At 40.8% G+C, this 23,090-nt stretch overlaps 1 protein-coding gene across 4 annotated transcripts in view; it reads right to left on the bottom strand.

Annotated features, from left to right (window-relative positions):
• Window positions 1-17,018, bottom strand: part of TBC1D4 (TBC1 domain family member 4) — a 101,454-nt gene extending 84,436 nt beyond the window's left edge. For all 4 annotated transcript variants that reach the window (XM_027674548.1, XM_027674547.1, XM_027674546.1 and 1 more), the window contains exon 1: window positions 16,462-17,018. In XM_027674548.1, coding sequence (XP_027530349.1) covers window positions 16,462-16,944 — 483 coding nt within the window. In that variant the 5' untranslated portion in view covers window positions 16,945-17,018. The remainder of the gene's footprint in view (window positions 1-16,461) is intronic.
• Between the last annotated feature and the right edge of the window lie 6,072 nt (window positions 17,019-23,090).

Below are 23,090 nucleotides of genomic sequence, written 5' to 3' on the forward strand. Positions count from 1 at the left end.
TATTATTAATATTATTACAAAATATTTGATAAAAATAATAAAGATACAAGAAACTGTCACCAAGTTATTTTCTGCAGACGTTTTTGTACCTTCTGCCATCTTCAGGGGCTCCTGCAATCACAAAAAGGGACTTTGTGAAAGAGAGATGCCCTCACTCTGAATGTCTATGGCATTCTTATAATAAAACTGCTTTTTCCAACAAACCCAACAGTTATTAGAAGGTCACATAAAACTGCAATCTACTGAAAAAAGTATTTTGAAGAAAGATCTAGTAGCACGTTGTTCAGTTCCTGAGTTTGTGGCAAAACAAGTAACAGCTTATTTTTAGAATATTTTGCAATTATTTGAAGTTGATACTTCCTAGTAAAGCGAAATGTGCCTGTTGGAAAAGGATTGGTGACATCCTACATTATTTTCTATTAAAACACATTTCAAACCAGCTAATGAATAAGTGAAAGAACATTTGTAAAGGTCTTTGTAAAAATCAAAATTTACGAAAAGCTTACATCTTTAAACAAGACCTAACTATGGTGCTCTTGAGATTCATCCTCCCAGTCAAATTTTGGGCTTGCAGCCAATTTCTGGAAAGTTCATACATGCGAGCCAACTCCCTGAAGTCAGCCAGACTTGTGCAACAACACCTGAAAAGTCTGTGCCTTTAGAAACAAGCTTGGAAAGAATCATCACTTTTAAGTTTTTAAGCATGTAGATATCAGCAGAATAATGTAGTTCTGTGCAATAACTGGCACTTTTGTGACAGCCCAGGTGTAACACTGGGTGGTTGTGTTCAACCAGGAACTGCCACTCACAAGTCAGCAGCATGACTGCAAGGTCATAGACAAAGGTTGTTTACAAGCTGGGAAACAACCTGAAGTAAGGTACTTTATTAGAAATTATAGATATGATCCCTGATGCACGTTCTTAGCAGGGGATCCAGAAAGAAAGGCTTATAGGAAAGGAGCTTACCTACCTAATAGAGAGAGAGCTGAACATTTAAAGATGAGTCCCACAGACAGGAGGTCAACATTTGTTGAAACAGAACTCATGTTGTTGAAAGCAGTCATCAGTAGTATATTTGCAGGTTCCTTTATGTGAAACTGCAGAACCAGCTACAATAAATTCAGTTACGCTTGATCACATCCAAATTACTTTACAAGGTCTAAATGTTTCCATGTATAATGTTTTGTGAGGCATGGATGTTTCTGCTTTGTACCATTGTGTGTGGGAATTCTTGGGGTACACAATGAAAGATGCAACATAAAACATTAGATTTCAGAATCTGAAATAGCAAAGTGAAAGTCACTTATGCTTGAGAAAATATAATTATGGTAGAAGCTGAAGGGAAATTTTATTGAGACACAATCATTCCTCACTGAAAAGCTGGAGAAATACACAAGTATTAGAGCTCCCCAAAGACTCAAAACAGGCATTTTTGTTAATCTGGACTATTAAAAACATTGCCAGTGACTCAATCTATTCTTGAAAATACCTGATCTTGTTTATAGTCCTAATAAGCATTCCGTACACAAAGTCAACCCACCTCCATCAGCACTTTTTTTTAATTTACTCATCTCTAAAAGATTACATCTTGTCTAATTTGGTAAATCTATTTCCAAACTATTTCTCTGGCAGATAGAAATAATATCTTTATGAATGGAATTTCCATACTTTCATGCAACTGCATCCTTTAAAATATACAATTTTTGATGTAGTTAATATCTTCTTTTTCTTTAGCTGACACCATCTGTTAGTTTATACTCTGTGGGCTGGAGCAAGAGGTATGCACTGATATATACTGTCATCTATGCCGCTGCTACATGCTGAGACCATCCAGGTTGACAGAAAGAAGCAACTGAATGAAACGGGTAATGAAGAACTATCAGGGCTCTCTGAGCTCCCTGGTCAAAAACATGGCGGGCTCTCCACGGGACTTGAATCTGTGAGTGTCTGGATGTAATATGTATGTTTTTCTCCTTCATGTTATGAAATTCGAAGTATGCAGGCAAGTGCTAACATAGATAATGGGAGGTATGATGTCCAGGAAGGTATTTAGATAGTTATTTATATTGTAAACTTGTAGTGCTACGTCTGCAGGAAAACTACCAAATAAGTCTGGAGTTAGAAATAACACGATTCAAGAAACAGAAGGAATATATTTGTCAGAGTCACTGGTTAATTACTCAGGAGCCTGATTTTCGCAAAGGACACTAGAAGCTTCCCTTTCCTCCGAGCTACCACTAATCATTCCTCCAGCAGACTGCAAGCACTCCAATGGATGCATAAGAATTCCCTCACGGAGCAGGCAGAATTGCTCTTGCTTTTCCTTCTAGCTTTAAACTACGTTGCTGTTATTTCTGAAATGCCACTCTGAAATTTTGTTATATACAGCTTCAAGTCCCATGAATTTGCCAGTTTCTTTAACACCAGTGAGAGAACAGAAGGATTGTTAAAAACTCTACCTGCTCACCCTGTGCCACAGTGCACTGGGAGAGGAGCTTGGAGTTATTCTTGATTCTCAGTTTTGAATCTGTTTGTTTGGTGGAAAGCATTTGGGAGCTGGGAGGCAACGGCATTATTAAGGAAGGTAGAAGCCCTCTTTGTCTTATAATCAATTTTCAGACAGTGTCTTATATATGAAAATATTTCACTGATAGTTACCAGAATGACCACCATAAGGAATTAAACATGCTTCAAAAAATATTTATCAACAACTCATCTGTCAAAATAATCTTCCAATGGAGATGATGCTCAAAGTCCACAAACTGAATAAAATTTTTTGAAAGGATTAATTTTACTTAGTTGCATGGAAACCATACTTTAAGACTCATAATAAACACATTCAAACCTCATTAGGTAGATAAAAGACGAGCATAGTGACCTACAATAGCAGCCTGATACTACATTAAGAAGCTGAGAAGTAAGTCAGGAGACTTTCAAGGACAAATATTAACTTTATAATTTGATATATGAACCCTAACTGTATTAACAGTAAAAAAGAACGTGTCCTCTGCTACTATTACTAGTGGATTCACAGAGAAGAACAAATTAAAAATTGGTAATTATGTCAATGTCATGAATACGTTTGCACATTTGAAAACCTGAGGCACTCAAAAATGCTGTTGAACCAATTAAATGTTCCAGGGATTAAAGTATGCTTATCTGGAGTGTACTTTTCACAGCAGTTCTTGCTGGGTTCAAGTTTACTTTGCTCTTAACCAGGTAATCTACCAGCTGTAGCAGCAGCCATGCAATAACAAGCATCCTTCAGCAGCAATTTGTTTCACTACCAGTTATAAATAACTCAGCTGTTCATATCACACTCCAGGAGATACATTGGTAATATAACAGCCTTTTACCATATAGCACAGTATCCTTTCCCTATATAGTAGAAGTTGGGTTTTTCTTGTTTGTTTTAGGTTTTTTTCTTATTCATACCTTCCTTCTGAAACACAATACAACTGCCTTGGTCACCAAGGAAACAAACTTTCATTTCTCATCGGCCATTGGCAGTTATGACTTAAAAATAAACTTGTGCCAGGTCATGTGTTTTAAAAAGAAGTGTGTGAAGGTGAAACTAAACTTTAAACGCAAAGGAATTTTGAGCAAGTAAGAACATTAGAATAGCATTATTAAAATGCATGCTTATTTTTACATAAAATTTTCTGTTCAAGTTTCTGTTAAATAAACAGCTGTTATCAGACCATATCTTTAAAAAAAAAAAAAAAAGGTTAATGGGAAGTGATAAAAAAAGGAGAAGAGGAGCTAGTCTTCGTGATATTTCTAGAATGTGAAACTTGGAACTAGCAATATGAACAGGAATAAAGTTAAATTTTTCATAATCCTGATAGCTATATCTGAAAAGCTCAGCTCCTGACAGCAAGCACTCAAAAGAATGAATGTTTTTTGTTCTTTAAAGTTTTATTTTGGGGCCAGAGGGCATGTGGGAAGCAGTAGGAGTAAAGGGATTATTATCTTTTTTTCTCTATAGTTAGAATCATGACTCTTCATGGTTAACAGTACCGCATGCAGTACCAACAACTCTTGCAAAATGCAAATATTGTAATCCTGACTGGGACAATTTCAAGGAGCTGAGAAAAATAGAAAAGCAAGAGGCATGACATGAGAAAACAATAAGCAGTAGCCTTCTATACACACACAGTAAAAAGACTGTAAAAGCCCACAAATTTGATAACTAATGCATCTGTTGTCAAGTAGTAAGGGATCTTATAGGGATGTGTTTTCTTTACTGTTCTGTGTACAGCTCTGATTTCTGTACCAGATTCCCCACTATCTTCTTCACGCAGTTCTCAACCCTGACTACATTGCAACCATTCACAGGCATCCACTAGAGAAAATATTCCTTCAAGAAACATGCTCCCGTGGCAAACACTCCTGGTGCATACAACAGTTATGCAAATTTTTTTTGGCATGTAGATTTGCTGTTTTCTTAGGTCTCTACAAGGTTCCAAATGACAATAGCACCCCGCACTGAATCTGAATTAGAAACCTATCACATCCTTATTCACCTGCTTATTCAACTGTGCTGAAAGATATTTTGACATTTTAACAGGAACAGTACAGGTAGAAACAAAAAACTTCAGGAGTATTACTTTTATGACATAGTAATAGCAGGAGACGGCTATTTTTGATAGCAGGATGACACTTAAAGCTGTAACAGAGCAGTAAAGCAGTACGATCTTCTAGCAGCTGGTGATCCTATAGGAAAACACTGCAATTCAGGCAGAATGACTTGTGTGCCTTGGATCTTATTTCAGAGCAGGGCTCTCTGGACAGAATCTTAAGTTGTTCACTGAATAGTGCTCTGAAACCAATCCAAAGCAATTAAATCCAGAGTGAAAGCATGAAGCACATCCTGCACAGTTTCACGCAGGGCTCTTATGGGTGAATAACAACAGCCCTTCCAGGAGCAGTGATCCATTACAATACATGTACACTGTTCCCTGTAATATGGCTGGGGAGCCCACGTGGCAGCAGTATGCTCAAGTGAATTAATTGACCTCTGTAACAGGACACCATTAAGCTACTCTTTATTCCTAACACATTAGCCCAATACAGGGCTGAAAGGGAGTATTTTCTTTATTTTACACAGGTAACAGACTTAAATACTTTATATTCTTCATTCCATCTGATATAGCACAAAAATAGAGCTTAAGCTGTCTATAAATAACCTCAGATGATCCTAAATTTAAAACTTACACCCTACCTATTACCACTTGAAATCAGTAAACCCATTCAAAACCATAATAAAGATGCAACCATGCTTCAAATTGCTAAGAAAAAGGCTAGAATATATAGCAGAGTTAAAATAAAAACACACTGGTAAAACGCTCATTGGGTGTTAGCTGTTATGTATACAGCTGTATAGGCAAGCAGAGCTGGGTGCTGTGTTTCTACAAGGTCAGCAGCAACCCAGGGGACTCCATAGAGTATTTTGAGCTCTCCACAAAGCTACAGTAAGAATTTTAAAATCCTGAAGCATCCACTTTATTGTGCTGTAGAAATCCAAGTATTAACTGCCTCCTCAAAATCTGACCTTTTTATGGTGGTCTTGTGAGAACTCAGAGCAGAAGCATATCAAATAGTTTGTCAAATCTGAAAAATTTAGACTTGGATAAGAAACAAAATGGCACCACACCCAACCTTTTGTTCAGCTTACTACTGATGGTACTGTTGAAAATGAGTTTTAACCTGTAATTTTCACTCAACACAGAAAGTTCCCTTTTAAACTCCCATATAACAACAACTAGTAAGACTGTGACGTTAAGTAAAACAGGGCAAGTGCAGAACAGTGGGTGATCATACAGAAAAAAAATACTTGGTTACATAAAGAATCACAGCGCTCATCAATCTAGCAGTCTGGGCCCATCTCCACATCTTTTACTCCCAACTGTGATACTGTATATTTTAAAGACAACACGCTTACTGCGCAAAGAGAAACAAATCCCCCCAAAGCACCCACAGCATTCATACAGATGGATCGATAGCTCCATATAATTTTTTTGAATATCCCTTTTCTCTGTGGTGATTTTTGCAGACAGAAGGTCACTATGGAGGAAACTTATTCATTTTGTAAACTTCACACCATTCCAATAAACTGCAGCTATTATTTTTAGTTCTCCCTAGCATGAAGCAGATAGGGAATCCAAGGCACAGTGCCAAGATGTAAACCCACTCCTTCTGAGCTGGCTTTAATCATGTTGCCTTGCTCCCAACTCTGCTCCCACGTTTAGGTCAGCAAATTTCCTCAAGGCTAAATCTGAATATATGTACACATATGCCATGGATAATCTGGGTGTGTTCCTTCATGAATAATTTAGATAAAAGTATGATGTGTTGCTCCTACTGAAAGGCTCACTTGATTTTCTCTTTTGGCAAGGTTCACCCAAAAAAGTGCTGCTGAAGAAGAGCCAACATCTTGCCTCTATTTATAATGTAGTTGATTTACAAAAAAAGTATATCCTCTTCACAAATTTCTTTTTGTACTGCTCAAGCTTGCAGTTCTGCTGCACAGAAAATTAAGGGACTCTCATTGAGTATGACCATAAAGCCAGATCAGAAATATTTTCTACAAAAGGGATACTTATTTGAAATCTTTCTCCATAAAAAACGAGTCTTGCATGCTGCCTAAACCAAATGTTGCAGGAAGAGCAGTATTTTCCATAGAAAGTTCTCCTAAAGTTGTTATGTGATTTGCACATCAGAGCAGCATTTCAGCAACTTAAATTATGTTCTTGTTTTGTTGTTTTTGCAAAGTATAGTTACAGTAGCTTGTTTGGCAAGTTGTATCCCAACCGCTTAGATTGCCACAGAAGTACCTTGACATTGAGGGCAGTCTAGTATTTATTTTCATTGCCAAGGAGGTCATACATGCAATCTCTCCTAATTTGCACACAAGCAGGAATGAATTTTTTCACATCAGACTACCAAGGCTATAATTTTGCACGCTATGGCAGAGCTGAGGCAGGTAGGAATTGCAGACCTTTGCATATGTATGGCGCCTGAAGGTCATACATCAGCTTTCACCATAGGGTTTAGCTGGAGGAGGTGTGATGCTTTGTTTCTGCCCTTCCAGTCAAGCAGTCCTAAAGAAAGCAACTGGTTCCTCGCTGGCAAATACAGCACTGTTAAATATATACTACCCTACTCTATTTTTATTTAGAAATCCTACGGTAACTTGAGATGAAGTTGTTAGGAATAATCAAGCCAAAGCAGGAAACAAACTATGAGAAGGCACATAAAAATATACTTCAGCAAGTTAGCATTGCACATCCTAGTCTTTCATTGCTGTTACTGAATATTTACTCTATTTCAGAAATACTCAAGAACCCACAGACCACTGACTATTCCCAAAGTTTCTGGGACATTGCTGTTTTTAGTCTTTTTTTTTTTAATTAACATAACAGGAAACCCATATCTGCGTCACACAGTACACAAAATATATTTAACATCAGCATTCTAATAAATAAATAAATATTAATCTTGCTAAGAAAAACAAAATTGAGAACACTCTGGAAAGCTGTCTTTACTATGCCCTGGAGGATAATATTCTGACTTCCCATAATATGTTTTTCCATGCATCAAGGATCTCTAAACAGCACTGTGCAGATCTACATGTTCCTGCCAAGAAGAGTAATGAAGTAAAACATAACCCTAGTCATTTTAACAGAGCAAGCTGCTTGTTAAGGTTTATCAACATACAAAAATGAACTTCATGACTGAAATATACTTTAAAGTCAGCCATAATGGGACAGGGAAAACCACAGAGCTAGGGATAGCAGCACTGGAAAAAAGCCACACTTCTATGGTATTCGTTTTATCTTACCCAACAGATTCTACAAGTCTTTCACACTGGCTTTGAACAAGGCTCTCTCTCATGTTTGCATTGCAAATGAATTTAATCCTTCAGAAAAGTGCCACATGTCCAATACTGTAGAATCCTACCTTTCTTCAGTTGTTCCAGAGATGCAGAACAAGAAAAACCTTACCAAATTCCAAATTTCCAGAAAAGATTATTTTTAAAAGCCTACTTAATTCCAAAGAGATAAACTGATTTAGAAAAAAGGAAGTTATGAGTTCCATGAGAAAGCAATCAGATTTGAGCAGAGATGAAGACAACTCCCTATTACAACTTATAAAGTCAGGAAATGTGGTTTAGTAGATACAATTCCGCTAAGCACCAAGCAGAGTCTGATTAGCATTAGGAGCCCATTAAAAGTAATTTTTTCTTTTTTGCACAGGTTTGACTGAAATATTTTGCCTCTCTTACAAATGATCCATACTGAAAGGAGTTATAATGCATCTAGGTAACTTATTAGTTCATTACATCTTTTTTAGGCTCTGAACAGAAAAATAAAATTTAATACATGGATTTACTATATGCCATCTAACAAGACTGAACAGCCTTCATATTACAACAGCCTTTGAAGCACATGTTGCAGGTTTTTGTTTAAGTGACTTAAATAACTAAAACCACGCAGAAGGACAGAAAAGCGCTGCAGCTGTAGCCAAGACACAAAATTTCAGCTTGGAAAGGTAAAATTATACCTAGAGCTCTAGCTGCTGCCATGGTTTTCCCTTTTTTTTTTCCCAGAGAGATTCTGGTAGAGGAGCAGTGGAAATCCTGGCAGCACCATCCTCTTCAGAAGAGGACCAAGTAATTAACTTCTCACTCTAAATCCTAATTCTCTGCAGCAGCAAGAGGGGGCAGGAGGAGCTAAGTAGCCCATTTCACTTAAGAGGGATGGCTTTAAGCGGGCTTTGCCTCAAACAGCAGGGCACAGCGCTGTTCATTTCAAGCAGGGTGGCTGCTACGGAGGCAGAGGCAAGGAAGGGAGAGAGCTTCAGACGACGGTAGGTTTTGTGCTGGTAGAGCATGACTGTTCAGAATGAAGACTAGCTGAATTTTTCAAGATATATAGTTAACTTCTATAAATATCTAAAACTTAAGACTCTAATATGGGCTACTACGAGCTCTTTGAGTTGAATGCACCTAGTTTTGTTTGATTGGTGGAGTTCTCATGTCCTTTTCTCTGCAGTCTTAAATATATTACCAGAACTAATCCTGTACAGCACAAACAGGTTTACCTCTGAACACTGAGGGGAAGACTGAATTACCAGAGTACTTTCAGATCTACAGGACCAACAAGAAAGTTTATTTGCCCACCTCACTGACATACCAGTTGTCACCTGATTAATACACCTGAATAGGAATAAAAAGACCCAACACATTCATGGATGAAAACATGCATATCCAATACTGATGCATGTTCTGTGGTATCCAAAACAAATCACAAAACAGGAAGTTCACACATCCCTTCATCACTTCCACATTTTCATCCTGCCCTGTGACATTCAGTACTGTCTTCTTATGGTTTGACCTCTTCAGGGGCAATATGGTTGTGTGTAAAATGATCATACACTATCTTCCATTAGCAATGCTCTACTTTATTTTGGAACCCATGTAACTGCATACCATCTCGATGTACCTATTTGTGTCAGAACATAAGGTGACAGATAATATATTACAGTCTATACAGAACAGGAAAGTTTATAAATTAAGTCACTTCACTTTGTTGGCTTAAGTTTGCTTTCCAGCAGCCCTGAAACAACACGTTATTTAATGACCTATATAGGTAGGTCTTTTTACCCAGTCATCTCCTTGTGGTCTCCGAAGGTACCTCAGAACAGCACAGAACATAAAGGTAGAAGATGCCACAGTTCACATATGGGACAAATTACAAAAGCCACATTGGAAATAAACTCTTCTTTTTTATTCTTGTCTCTGTACTTGAAATAGTATCTGAAACCACAAAGAAAACAGAACCAGGTGGCAGAGGACAGCTGGTACCATGAGGGGACCATGCCAAAGCTGATGAAAGTCTGCATGACCTACAGACTAGACAGCAATCTCCACGATCTGTCCCCAAAATTTATCATGGTATTCACCACTTTACCTCAGAGAAACTGATCACATTCGCAGAGTTCCAGGCAAATGGGGAAGATGGATGGAAGAGATGCAAGGAAGGGTGCACATCAAATGCTGTACCAGACTCTAGCAAACAGCAGAGATTGAGAGGAGTGAGTCACAAAAACCACTATTTTGTGATGGCTGTTTAGAAACTGAATCTTTTATAGCGTTCACTTTTATAAATAACCACCTTCAAGCACTTTGGTCTGAGTTTTTTATCATCCCTAAAAATCAGACTCTCCCTCTTGCCAAGACATATATAAGCTAGCCAAAACTTTTTGAAGTCAGTTTTCTATTTAATTATTTTTACAAGGAACTGCCTCTACAAATGTAGAAACAGATAATCAGAAGAAGCCTTGATTTGGTATTCTCAGATGCATACAAGCTCCTTTCTTTAACTAAGACAGACTTATTATCTGGTACACTGCTTACCTACAGCCACTTTCAGTGAGCTTACATCATTATGTATATTTACCATTCTAGGTTTTATTTTGCCTTTCTGAAAACACAATCCTCTGAGACATTGCTTCTACTCCTCAAATAATGGGGTGGTTTTCATGAAATGCAAAGGGAAAAATTAATCAGTTATTTCTACAAACATAACAGCTAAGAATATTTAAAACCATTCCCTTTCCTCTCCTAAACATTAATCAGGAATAAAAAGGCTATGTATCACCATTTAGAAACAAATAACAATGTCACTGTTGTTATTATTTCTTCTGTTTGGAACATGAGAGAAAATTCATATGGACAAGATGTTCAAAACTGGAATTTAAAGAGAGCTTCACAAGCCTAAAATGAAAAGTGCTCTCATATGCAAAAAAAAAAAAGGAAAGAAAAAAGGAAAAAAGTGCCAAATCTATCATTAAGGAAAACAAAAATGAAACCTGCAGCTCTCAACTTTCAGTTCCCAAAGAAGGGAGTGCAAGACTTCATCGGAGGCTGTATAGCCCATGTAAGATGGAGATAATAAGGCTGCTCACCAAACAATTCTGCATTCATTGCAAGCCTTTAGCCTCCATGCTTTGTTCTGAGTCATTGCTTTTCAGTTTCTCACCCCATGAATGAAATCCTGACCCACATGAACTTAGAGAACATTTTTTTTTGTCTCTCCAAGACTTGTTTTCTTGATAAAGCTGGGACAACCTATCTTGCTCGTGGAAAACAGTGTTGTTTCTTTCCTCTGCGCTCAAGCTGTGCTTGTGCTCATCTATCTAGCAATCAAACGTCATCTCTCCCATTTCCGGCAGAATCCTTCAAAACCTAGAGCTCATCTTTTTTGTCATGTCTGTTATACCTATTCAAAGCACATCTTGTTAGACAACTCAACCAGAGCAACACTTTCATATGAATGGCAACAATGCTGTACATACGCACTCCCTATAACCAAGACTTTATTGTCATGCAGCCACATAAAAATCAAAGGACAACAGAAATATGAACGTAACCTTGGCAAACTTCCTTCTTCAAACATTTCTAGCTTTCAAACATTTCTTATTCTTCAATAAGAAACTTTATGTAACATGGTATTACAGCATAGAAGCCTCCTTTTACTAGATTCTGTACTGATGCCTCGTTTTTCAGAACAAACTGTCTTATGGCCTTGCTTTACTGAAACACATTTTCAAACAAGTAGGAGTCACACTCCTGGAATAAAGAAGTGTTTTTGACAAGCAGGCTCTTGTCTCTGTCCTTCTGTCTTTCCAGTTCTTATCACAGCTTTATATTGTCAGCAAAAGGCTTCATTATTTCTGCTTCACCTTGAGAAAGCCTAGACCCCTAACACATGGGTGTAGCACAAAGACACAGCTATAGATTACACCCACAGACCTTACTGAGGTCTGCGCACCTGAACATTTTTCTTTCAAGGCCAGCTTGGATTAGTTTTGAAACCCTGTTACAAAATACTTTGATCACTGCTCATAGGTTTTCTAAAAGAAAAACGAAATACAACCAGTAAGTTCTTACTTAACTGGAGGAAACAACTATCTTCACTAATAAGAATCAATTACAGTATAACTTGATTTAGGATGACAGTTAAGGTTAAAAAAAAAATTCCCTCCAAACAGGCTTATTAACGTTTCAAGAAAACACACAACCTAGATGAGCATAATAATTAAAAAAAAAGAAGTCCAGAAAGAGATACCATAAGCTTTTCCTCCAAAAACAGGGAATCAAGGCAATTGTCAAACTGCGTTGATTTGTTCCACACAATTAAAATCTAGTTTACAACATAAAATCAGTATTCCATGATAAAAATGTGTTGAAGTTGAGCTTGAAAACACTAAACAAACAGGCTTTCTTGGCAGCTGCAAGAAAGGTATGCTTGCCATATTTATAAACTCTTAACTTTTTGTTTAAAAAAAAAAAGGAAATCTGTTCCCAGGATTGTAAAGAAAATCTGTCAAATATAAAATGTGACAATACTGTCATATGATGTCTACAGACAGACTCTGTGCATCCTAGATAATTCTCAAATGACATCAGTACAAAACTAACAAATCTCTGGCTGCTATTCAGAAGCTACTAGGCAGTACTAAACAGACAACTACCCTTACCCACTTCAGCTACTGCTTTGAAAAGTTACAAGAAGCAGCAAACACTAATAATTCTGCGGAGACAAAAAAGAAGGGAAAAATTTCTTTTCCTATCTCAACCAGTCAGATGGCTTCAGATGTCTCCCCTTATTATTAAACAGCAAGACACACACACACCCCCCAGTAAGAGCATCTTAGCATCCACTGCCATGCTGCCAAGCTGAGCTTTAGGTTTGATACACTGCCAAAGTACTACTCCAGAACAGGAGTCGACCCACATACTTTTCAGCTCTGCCTAAAATTTGTAGGCTTTCAAATAAAATTAGAATGTGTTTCATACTACCTCACTCTCTCATTTTTCTTCAATCACAGCAAATAACATTTAAAAGATGTTATCTTCCCACCTGATGTCATCAGAGCACATATTGCATTGGCTTTTTATTGGTCATCTGGTAAAGAAATTTGCAGGGAATGGCAAGAAGTATTGCTTTATTCTAAAGAATAATAACCCTTTTTGTGGTCATAGTGAATGCACGTGCATCCTAAACACTGTGCAATACAGCTGGTGGACAAAGAAACAGGCTTGAAGCCAAAACTTTCATTCTCACCTACATTGTGTTTTCAGAATTATCATGGTAGTACTAATCTCTTGGAAGTCAATCATTAACCTCTCACTTTCATAATTTACACCCACCATTAAAAATTATGGCTGTCTTCTAACTCAAAGACCATGTAACATCTCCTGCACTCTTCCTTCACTGCAGAGCAACTTAGTGTGCTGCTAAACTTAATACTGCCAAAATGGGTAAACACCATGGCTTTGCAGTCATCTCTGGCTAATTTTAAGTCAGTATAACTTTACAGAATCATAGAATGGTTTGGCTTGCAAGGGACCTTGAAGACCAGCTAATTCCACCCACCCTGCCACAGGCAGGGACACCTTCCATTAGACTAGGTTGCTCAAAGCCTCATTCAATCTTGCCTTGAACAATTCCAGGGATGGAGTATTCACAACTTCTCTAAAAAGAAACTTCTCTAGCACTTCTGGAAAGGCTGCCCCTTCCCCTTCTTGGCTACTCACTGATAACGTATGCCTCCAACCCACTTGTCTTGACGTAAATGGTATTAAAGTTGCATAGTAAAGCAAATGAGGAAAGCAGTTTGGAAATAATCCAGAAAAGGTGAGGGAAAGCAAGTTTAACATCAGTCAATTCCCTGATCCTGTTTGCTGTGCAGCTGCACAAACAGTTGTGCTGCCATGAAGGACAAAGCCGAGAGGAAGGAACAAGGGGTCGAGGCTTCAAGGGGACAGGATCATTTCTCTCAGCAGCAGTGCCAACTTACATTGGCTGAAAGTCTCTACTGCCTAAGATGGCAAATGAGGTTTTCTTAAAATAAGACCTGTGAAAAATACTTTCTAATCTAGTAGACAACAGGGGGCTCATACAACCACCATGAAACAGTAGTGCATACTTAAAGATCTTGAAAGCATGCAAGAACAGCGTCAATTTTATAAGAAGCAAGACTTTCAGAAGAAGATTTTCGGAGCTAGTAACCTGCAGCCTGACTTCATCCACTCAGGACTAAGCTTAAGTACAGACTACAGCTAGACACCTGGACGGGCTTAGCCAACCAAGCCTCAACGACTGGTAACAAAACTCAGGAGGGGAAAAAATTCTTACCTTTTTGATATCTTAAAAAAACTTGCCTGTTAGTCAGACATTTGTGAATTACATCGCTGGCTGTGCATTTACTACCCTCACTGTAGTTTGAAATCATGTGCTGAGTAACAGTCATGTGATGGACATGTTCTTTTTTAATGATAACAAGGTTAAAAAAAAATCTCGATAGGTAAAACTTAGACTATATTGTCAGAACAAGACAGGAAGGGCAACTTGTTCACACTAATAGCTTCCTTTGGTAGAAGACTTTACCTACGTATCAGTTGGAATCAAATGATACAGAATGTGCTTGATTTAATTCAATGCACATAAGGACATTTTCCTCCATGAGGAAAAAAGAGAAGATATATGGATAAAAGCTTTAGTCAGAAACAGCCTCCTAAATATACACATACGTACTAATTTGCATGTTCACTAGAGTACTAGTGGTCCACTAAACTTTGTAAAACAATCTCATGGTACCAGCACAGACCTACCCCAAAAATAAATTTGATTCAGCACCTTCTGCAACAGCAGGAATCTCAGTCCATATGGTCAGTCTCCTAAAAAGACATTTTGGCTTCTCTCCTGCCAGATATGATCCCCTCCACTTCACGCTTCTTCTGCGTGCTCTCTCCTGGCAGAGCAATACAGCTGTAGCAGTTGCCAGCAAGTTAAGCGTAATTACCTCCACTTGGGATACCGCCTGTCCTATCATTAATGATGGCTTAGGCCACAGCTACGCATGCAACCTAAATCCCTCCCATGTTACAGTCCCTGGCAGTACACTGAGCTCAAATAAAAATTAATATACCGACAACTCTTCTGTAGTTTTCTTAATGCTTTCTAATATAATAATGGCCAGTCTTCGCGAACGAAGATTTGGGGAAAGGTCTTTTACCTTTCCAGCCTGCGCGATGGATTTTTTAGGTGAGACACAGCCTACGCTGAACTGAGCCCACCCTTTAATCCTAAGGTTCGTCTGCCGGGGCCAAGCGAGCTTGGACAATGGCAGTGAGGTCCTCAGGACGTAGGTTTATTTAGAGTGACCTTCTCATAGATGGATGGCCTCACAGGGCTAACGGGCTCCATCTGCCCGGGGAAACTGGGATTCGAACCTGGGTCGCAGCGGTGAGAGTCCTGCATGCTAACCACTAGGCCACCAGGGGTCCCACAAATGCTTTCTACCCTCTTAAAAAAAAAAAAAAAAAACCAAAAGAAATCTGAGCAGCTGTTCAGTAATCTAGTAAGTCAGCTAAGTGGTTTCAGTAAATCACAGCACTTCTAATTGCATGTGTTTTTCCTCCAGTTTGTGAAAACTGAGGAGGTGTCCTAACTTAACCAAAGAACTGTTATCAAAAGGCCTTTCTCTTGCTGTCATTTTGCAAAATCGATTGTCCAACCTACTTGTCAAACCGCCATTGCTCACGTACTCTAAACAGGGAGCAGAAAGAAGTCTGCTGCACATTTGACATGCGAGCCAATGCCTGTCATATAGTCAGGAAAATACAGTCTTACTGTTAGGACTTTTTTCCAGTTGGCACTTTATCAACAATGTCCCCACCCAAACCTAGAGTTGTTTGCAACATTACTGCGTGTGCCTGAGCACAGGCAGGTGTCCTTAGCGTGACCCAGGACAATAGAGCCCACTGGTCACCAACGACGGTTTCTGCACCACCAGGGTCTACGGAAAAGCACCATCCTCACTACTCAATTCCCGTCCGACGCTTACGCCACTACAGGGACTGTTTAACACAAATTCTGCGTTTTGCTTCCAGAGCAAATTGTGCTTTTGCCATTGAGATGCGACGCCTCCCCATGGAGGGGGAACGGAGGAGAACGAAAGGGGCTCCATCTTCCGCTGCATCGCGTTTCGCAGAGTGGGTATCCTCGGCCTAGCGGGGGGTGCTCCATGCGCTCGGGGCAGAAGTGGCACAGCACCCCGCGGCCACGCGGGACTGTGCGCCCGCCCCACGCACACTCCTTATTCCGCGGAGCCCGAGGGCTCTGCAGCCGCCTGAGCTGCAGAGGCAGCCGCGGGATGAGCCCAGCGGGCACGGCCGGCCCTGGGCGGGCTCCCCCCACGCCGCGGGTGGGTGTGCGGGGCGTTACGGTCCCGCAGCGCCCCGCAAGCGCCACCCTGCCCCGCCCCAGCACACCGACACGCTCCGCGGCTGCGGAGTGCAGCGACCGAGGTCCGCCCGGCGAAAGGGAGAGAAGCCAAGAGGGGGGATCCCGGGCAGTGCCCCCTTCCCCTACGCCCGCCGCCACTCGCCTGGTTGGGGTCAGTGGCCCGGAAGACGTGGCAGGCCATGGGGGAGTCAGGGTTGTCGGGCTGCGCCTTGATCAGGTAGGCGAAGTAGGTGAGGTCGTGGCTGTTGTGGATGAAGCGGGCGATGTGCTGCGCCTTGTGCTCGAAGATGAAGACGGCGGGCGCGGGGCTGGCGGGGCGGCCGGGGCCGGCGGCGGGGCCGGGGCTGGCGGGGCCGGCGGGCACGCAGCGCAGCGTGGGCGAGCCCAGCAGCAGCAGCACCTCGCGGGCCAGCACCGCGCTGCCCGGGGCGCTGCCGGGCTCCTGCCGCTGCCCGCGCCGGCGGATCTCGGCCACCAGCCAGGGCAGCATGGGCAGCGTGGTCCGCCTGTCCAGGCATGACGAGCCCACGTACCACAGCCTGAAACGCTTCTCCCCCGGAGGCGCCGGCTGCGGCTCGGGCTCCAAGGGGTGGGAGAGCGGTTCGCCCTCCCCTCTCTTCTCCATGGCGGGTGCCTGGGCGGAGGACGCGACAATCCGCGGACGCTTCCCCCGGCGCCAGGTGCAGCTGGCGGGGCCTGCGCTCGGCCGGGGCCGCCGCTAAGCGCGCATCCCGCCGGGCACGGCCGCGCCGCCTCCTCCTCCTCCTCCTGCCCGCGCGGGGTCAGCCCGCGGGGCGGGGAAGGACGGCCGACGAACCTCCGCCTCCTCCTCCTCAACGCCCCGGGGAGGAGCGCAAGGGCTACGCCCCGAGCGGGCTCCGCGCCCCGACCACCCCCGGCCGAGGGGAGGGCCAGCCCCGCCGACCCGGGCCCCAAAGCACAACAGAAGGTGGGGTGTCCTCTGCTCCCCGTTCTGCCGGGTGGTGCTGGGCTCTCCCTGAGCCTCGCAGTGTGACCGGCCGCGCAGGGAGGCGGAGGAAGAGGAGGAGGTCCGCAAGGGGAGGAAGGTCGCCAAGCGGCGGAGGAAAGGAGGTGGGGAGGCCGGCGGGGCAGTCCCCCGCCCCGTTTGCAAAAGCTCCCAAGCGCTTTTCCGAGTTACTTTTGATTCCGGCGAGCCGGAGGGTCGCTGGGGAGAAGGCTCCCGCGCAGGGAGCGGAGGCCCGGGGCACCCCCGCCCGGGGCGCTCCGCTCCCACCGCTGCTTCTCCTCCGGCTTCTCCCCCGCGCGGGGAACCGGCCTTGTCGCGGCCGTGCTACAGCAGCGTCTGCTGCCGAGCCACTGCCGAGTCAGAGTTTGGTTTAAGACTGATTTTATTTTTTTTTCTAGGCTTGTTTTTCCTGCTTGAGTTTTAGTTGTGAGGGTTTCGCCATCGCTATCGCGATAACATCTCTTGTCAACGACAAATCCGCCACCTACTGCAGATGTTAGTAACTAGCCTCCTCTACCTGAGAAAGTAGTTGGACAAAGCTCTGCCAGTCATATATCATCCGTATCCCTTTGGTAATTGCCAGTTGTAGCGACTGTCTCCTTGTTTACATCTGTAGCAACAGCGGGGATGACTCGCAGTAAAACGTTACTATGGGTCCCGTTCTAACTGCCTAGAGATAAAAAGACTGTAGCTTGAGCTGAAGAGCTGCTCGGTGTAATTTGAGGCTGCATAATTATTAGGGCAGAGAGGGGTCATGTAGCACTCAGGTCACAGCCCACAGCAGTCTGAACTGACACAAAAACTGTCGCATTAGCGTTATTTTCATAGTAGTATAAACCACTCAGCTCATTTTCTGAGCAAACTATTTTGCTCTTCATAGTTTTCCAGTTTAACCATCTAATTTATGCATTTTGGTTTATCAGTTGTAGTTTTAACATTCTGGTTTGGCAAGACCTCATAGCATCCTCCAAACCTTAAGGGACATCCTACAATGTCCCTTGGGACAGGAGCGCTAATGCAAAAAGTCTTATGTAGGCAGAACACCAGCTTCAATATGTGCTACAGTGGTACAAGTTAAAGCCAGACTGGCATTGCTTCCCTAAGCATCTTTAATATCTTTAACATCTGAACTGCATTATTGTACAGTAGATTTTACAACGAGGGTAACTAGAAAAATAATGGCCAAATTTTTTGTATCATAAAACAAAAAAATTTCTTGTCCCTCACTCTGCACAGTTAGCATTAACCCTTTAGCTGAGAATGGTAGTTGAGATTTTGTGTCCACCATTGCGGGATGACAATTCAGGAGCCACTGCGATCCTCTTTACAGTGCACCTAGGAGAAAGAGCCATTTGGTTTCTGGCAGCAGCACTGGCTCTGATTTAATCCTGCAGTGAGCTGCTCCTTTTCTGCCAGTTCAGTTCTGTGAGCCACCTCTAATTTAAGTGACAGCGCTCACAGAGATACCGCTGTTGGCACAAAGGAAGCGGGAATGACTGCTCAGGGGTGAAGAGGGCAGCAAGACTACTCACCCCTTTTGGGGACGGTTGGTTAGACGATTCATCTAGAGCATGAAGCTGAAATTCAGTCACTTGAGCGCAAAGACCAATTTAACCTACCAGGGAAGCGAACTAAACACTGGGCTTGCACTACAGCAGCGGCAAAACCCCCTCGTTCGTTCTTTTGCAATGGTTTTAGATGGGATAATCATTAACAGGCTCCAATGAAGCAGCCTAAGGGAGAGGCTGCAACATAGTGAATAGCTGCAGCTGCTTACCAACACCATCTCCAAGACTATTAGATCCCTTTTGTTTTATGTTTGTATACGACCTACCAAAACCAGTTTGCAGACAGCCACCTAGGCTTTTAGGTGTTATGGCAATACAAATAATTAATAATAATCAGGAAACTTGAAGACAACCGTGTGAATACATTAAAAAAATAGCAAAAAGAGACTGAAATTCTTTTAAGCAATCACAGATCCACTGATGTTCTTACATCATTCAAATAGAACAAGAAGCCTTGAAGATGCTACAGAGCTGCATTTTCAGCTTTTAAGGCTGTACTTCAATTTTTGCAAATTATCAGGTAGAACTGAAATTCTAAAATGTGAAAAGTTAATGTGAAATTCTTCAATTGTCAACATTGTGCCTATTATGTAAAGCTGTTTGATTTCTCCTTCAGGTGGGTGATTTCCTTAATATGGTATAAGATCTGATTATTTTGACCTCATTTCTTTTTATTACTGAATTCTTTATACAAATCCCTTATAAAATGAAATTAATCTATATAAACTCTACCACTAATATTTTAACTACCTTCAAAATAAAATTCAGATGTTAATCCAAAGTTTTCATGTTTTCTTCTCGCTTCAGCTTTTTATGTCTCTCTGAATTGATTCTTCATAGTAATCTCTTTTAGCTGTCTATTAACTTTATCCATTTATTCATTTATCCTTTAATCTGCCTAACACTTTTTATCCCCCCATCTCATTAATAGTGTTTCATTGGAAAGTCCTTTTGTTACATAACTTTTCTTCTTGAAGTTGGCCCCCTTTTCTCATTTCTTTTCAGTTGTAAGATTTCACGCACCTTTACGTTAAAAATTCCTAGTTTCTCTCATATTGAGCACAGTATTCCTGTGCCCGTGACATCTGACATGCCTCTCATGTAATTTCTAGTGTTTAAAACTATAATGGTAACAAGAGCATCCTTCTCTAATTCTTTGCACAATATAGTTAGGAATTCACCTAAATTATATAATCCTTATAGCTCAGTAAATAGGAATGAGAAACCTTGGGACAAAGAAGAAAGCAACTTTCCATAGCCCTTATCCACAGAGCTTTGAAAATACATCTCTGTTCTTAATGAAAGAACAGTTTTCCTCCAGGTCATCCCAAATGGAAAGAAGTGTAAATGCGGCATCTGTGCCAGAGACATGGCAGACAAAGCCTCTGATGAGAGGCAACAATTTTTTAAAACTTCCTTTTTTCACTATTATCATTATCATAGCTTTTTGAAACAAACTGGTAAATTCAAAGGGACCACTGTATTGAAAGATCTTAAGTACATAAAGTAGTATGGGCAATAATTGTCACAGCATGTGCTGCAAGTGCATGCTCAGTTGGTCAAAGAAAACCAACCACATACCCAGTCAGACTTTTTTGAATTGTTAATAACCTGCCGTTATTTTTTGTTGAATAGACATTAGATGCAAAATCTCTTAAATTAGGGTATATTATTGAAGTGACCAAACACAGATCCAGGTAACTAAGTGTGAGTAAATGCCTCTGAACATTTTGGATTTGATATGCTTGTCAATGGAGTACTACATGTAAAGATTATTTTTCCAAATAAAATAGATAAGTGTGTTTTCTTTCTGTTTATTAGAGAAAGCATGTTTTGTTTCTTAAGACAATGCCTTGATAATGTATGCTGTTTCCGTACATGGCACCACAGCAGCCATTTCATATACGATATCTGGATCTTCAGTTCCAGATATCGTGTTTAAGGAAGTTAAAGTGTTAAAGGATTTAGACCTACAAACTGGTAAGCAACCACAGCTCTAAGCAATTTCTTAAGCAGCAGAGAGACCTCAGCATCTCACATGATCAGACTGTTAATTGCTAGAAATTATTCGTCCCCTTAAGCTTTCTAGCCACAGTTTTAATTGCAGAAAAAATATTAAGTTATTAGAGGAGCTGTAGGCTTGACTTTACAATCCCATGTTTATGCATAACTTCAATCACCTTGGACTATTATTTCAGTAATATGCCATGTAGCTGGGATTGTTTGTCATTCTATTGCTTTTCTAAGAATGATCTCACTTAACTGTCTGGGAATTCAAGGTCCATTTCCATATTTGCAGTATTTTTTAACTAGTCAAATTTTATTTTACTTTCAGATCACCTTTTTCCAAGATCCAAGATACAGGCATTTTTACTTTAAAAAGCCATTCAATTAATTTAAATTACCCAGTCTTATTTGAAGAATGTAATGAAATACGTTTTGGAAATACAACTGAAATATTACAAAGTTCAGTAGACTGAACATATTACCAAGGCTTGAAACTTAGCTGCTGGAGAAACCCTGGTGCTTCCTCTTTTAAGTACATAAAAAAACTCTCACTAGAAATGATGAAAGTTGTATATTTTGCAGGATGTATAGAGATTACAATAGTTTAAAATGCAATGCCAAAAGTTTGAGTAAGACATATTGGTCTTGTAGAGACATGTCAATAGCAGGAGACTCTCACTGCAATTTGTACACAATAAAAAGGATGAAAAATTAATCTGATAGGGGGTGGGTGGTTTGGTTTTGTTTTTTTCTTCTCAAATGGCACTAATCTTTTTTGATGGTAATGACAGATTAAAACTTGTTCTGCCAATAAGACCCACTCCAAAACAGATTTAGGGGAACTGGAGTGAGCGAAGTTCATAAGAGAATAATCCCTAGGTAGAATTTCATAAGCACCCCTAGAATTTAAGGACACATTTTATGTCTGAGTTCAGCATATTATTATTCAATTTAATGTAGCACCTAGACAATGCATTGAAATATTATATTACTCTTCAAAGAAGAGAAATTTGATTGAAGATTCTTATTTTGGTCATTTTTTCACGTAACAGTCATCCCATGAAACTTTCCAGCACAACAGACTTTGAATCTAGTGAAGAACCACAATTCATTTTGTTTAAAACTAAGTTTTAATCTTGAGTCCTGGGTGCTTACATATGATCATAGCATCTTTCCAGGTGGGAACATTTGAAATTTGTTGGGGTTTCTTTGCTCCTTTTTTTTTTTTTTAATAAGGCTCCCCCCCTCGAAAAAGTGTATCAGATCAGCTTACTAAAATCCCTGTTGTTGAGATAATACAGTTTGGTAGCTGTTAGCAGCTCAGATCAGTTGCAAAGCTATTTACTGCAGGAGATAGAGCGTCTTCTGCAACAAGATCTTCCCTATTCCCAATTATTTCTGCTTTTATATAAAGGAGCCATTTACTTCTCTACCATTCCCCAACCACTGCAGTAACAGTAACCTAAAAGAGAAAAAAATGAGGAAGAATGGAGTACGTACTGTGGCTGCTGGAGCTGTGTACTCTGCCTGACAGTGCCTACTACTTCTACCTCATTTTGGGATTTGGAAGGGATCCTGGTCCACTCCAAGTCTCCAGCAATGGAAATTAAGACAGAATTGTCATTGCCAAAGCCGAAAGGAAGATCTAATATTATTCCACAAATATATTATTACAAAGGATGAACCACAAGCTAGAAAGGTTAGCAAATCTGTAGTAGATTGCAGAAATAACACAGAAGAGAGATATTTTTGAAGACAGGTACTTCAAAGGGCATGAATTATGTCTGTTCAAGACAAAAATGCAAACAGCATTAAGACTTCAACAGCGTATCACTATTAAAATGTTATTGCAATGTCACAGCTTGGTACTGTATGTCTGGGAAGAGAAGGTAGAGCTTACATGAACAGGGCACTTGTAGGCCCAGCACAATACCAAGAATGGTGCCAGTGTAGCTGCCAAAAAAAAAAAACAACAGATGGGAACCCTTAATCCTCTTTCTCATTGTCCTTGACTCTCTCCTAGGTAAATCGACATCTGTTGTCTTGACTCTGTTGCCTGCAGAGCATCTCTCATCTTCCCACATTCCCAACTGCGAGAAGCAGCATTGTACAGCACACTGGTGATTCACGTGAGACATGCACTTCCATTCCTCTGCTTATTATGAATGTAAACCTTAGCACCACTCTCAGACTTCATATGTGGTTGCA

This window comes from Neopelma chrysocephalum, unplaced genomic scaffold, assembly GCF_003984885.1.
Source record: "Neopelma chrysocephalum unplaced genomic scaffold, ASM398488v2 Primary Assembly neopelma1_25, whole genome shotgun sequence".
In the NCBI taxonomy this organism is placed as follows: Eukaryota; Metazoa; Chordata; class Aves; order Passeriformes; family Pipridae; genus Neopelma; species Neopelma chrysocephalum.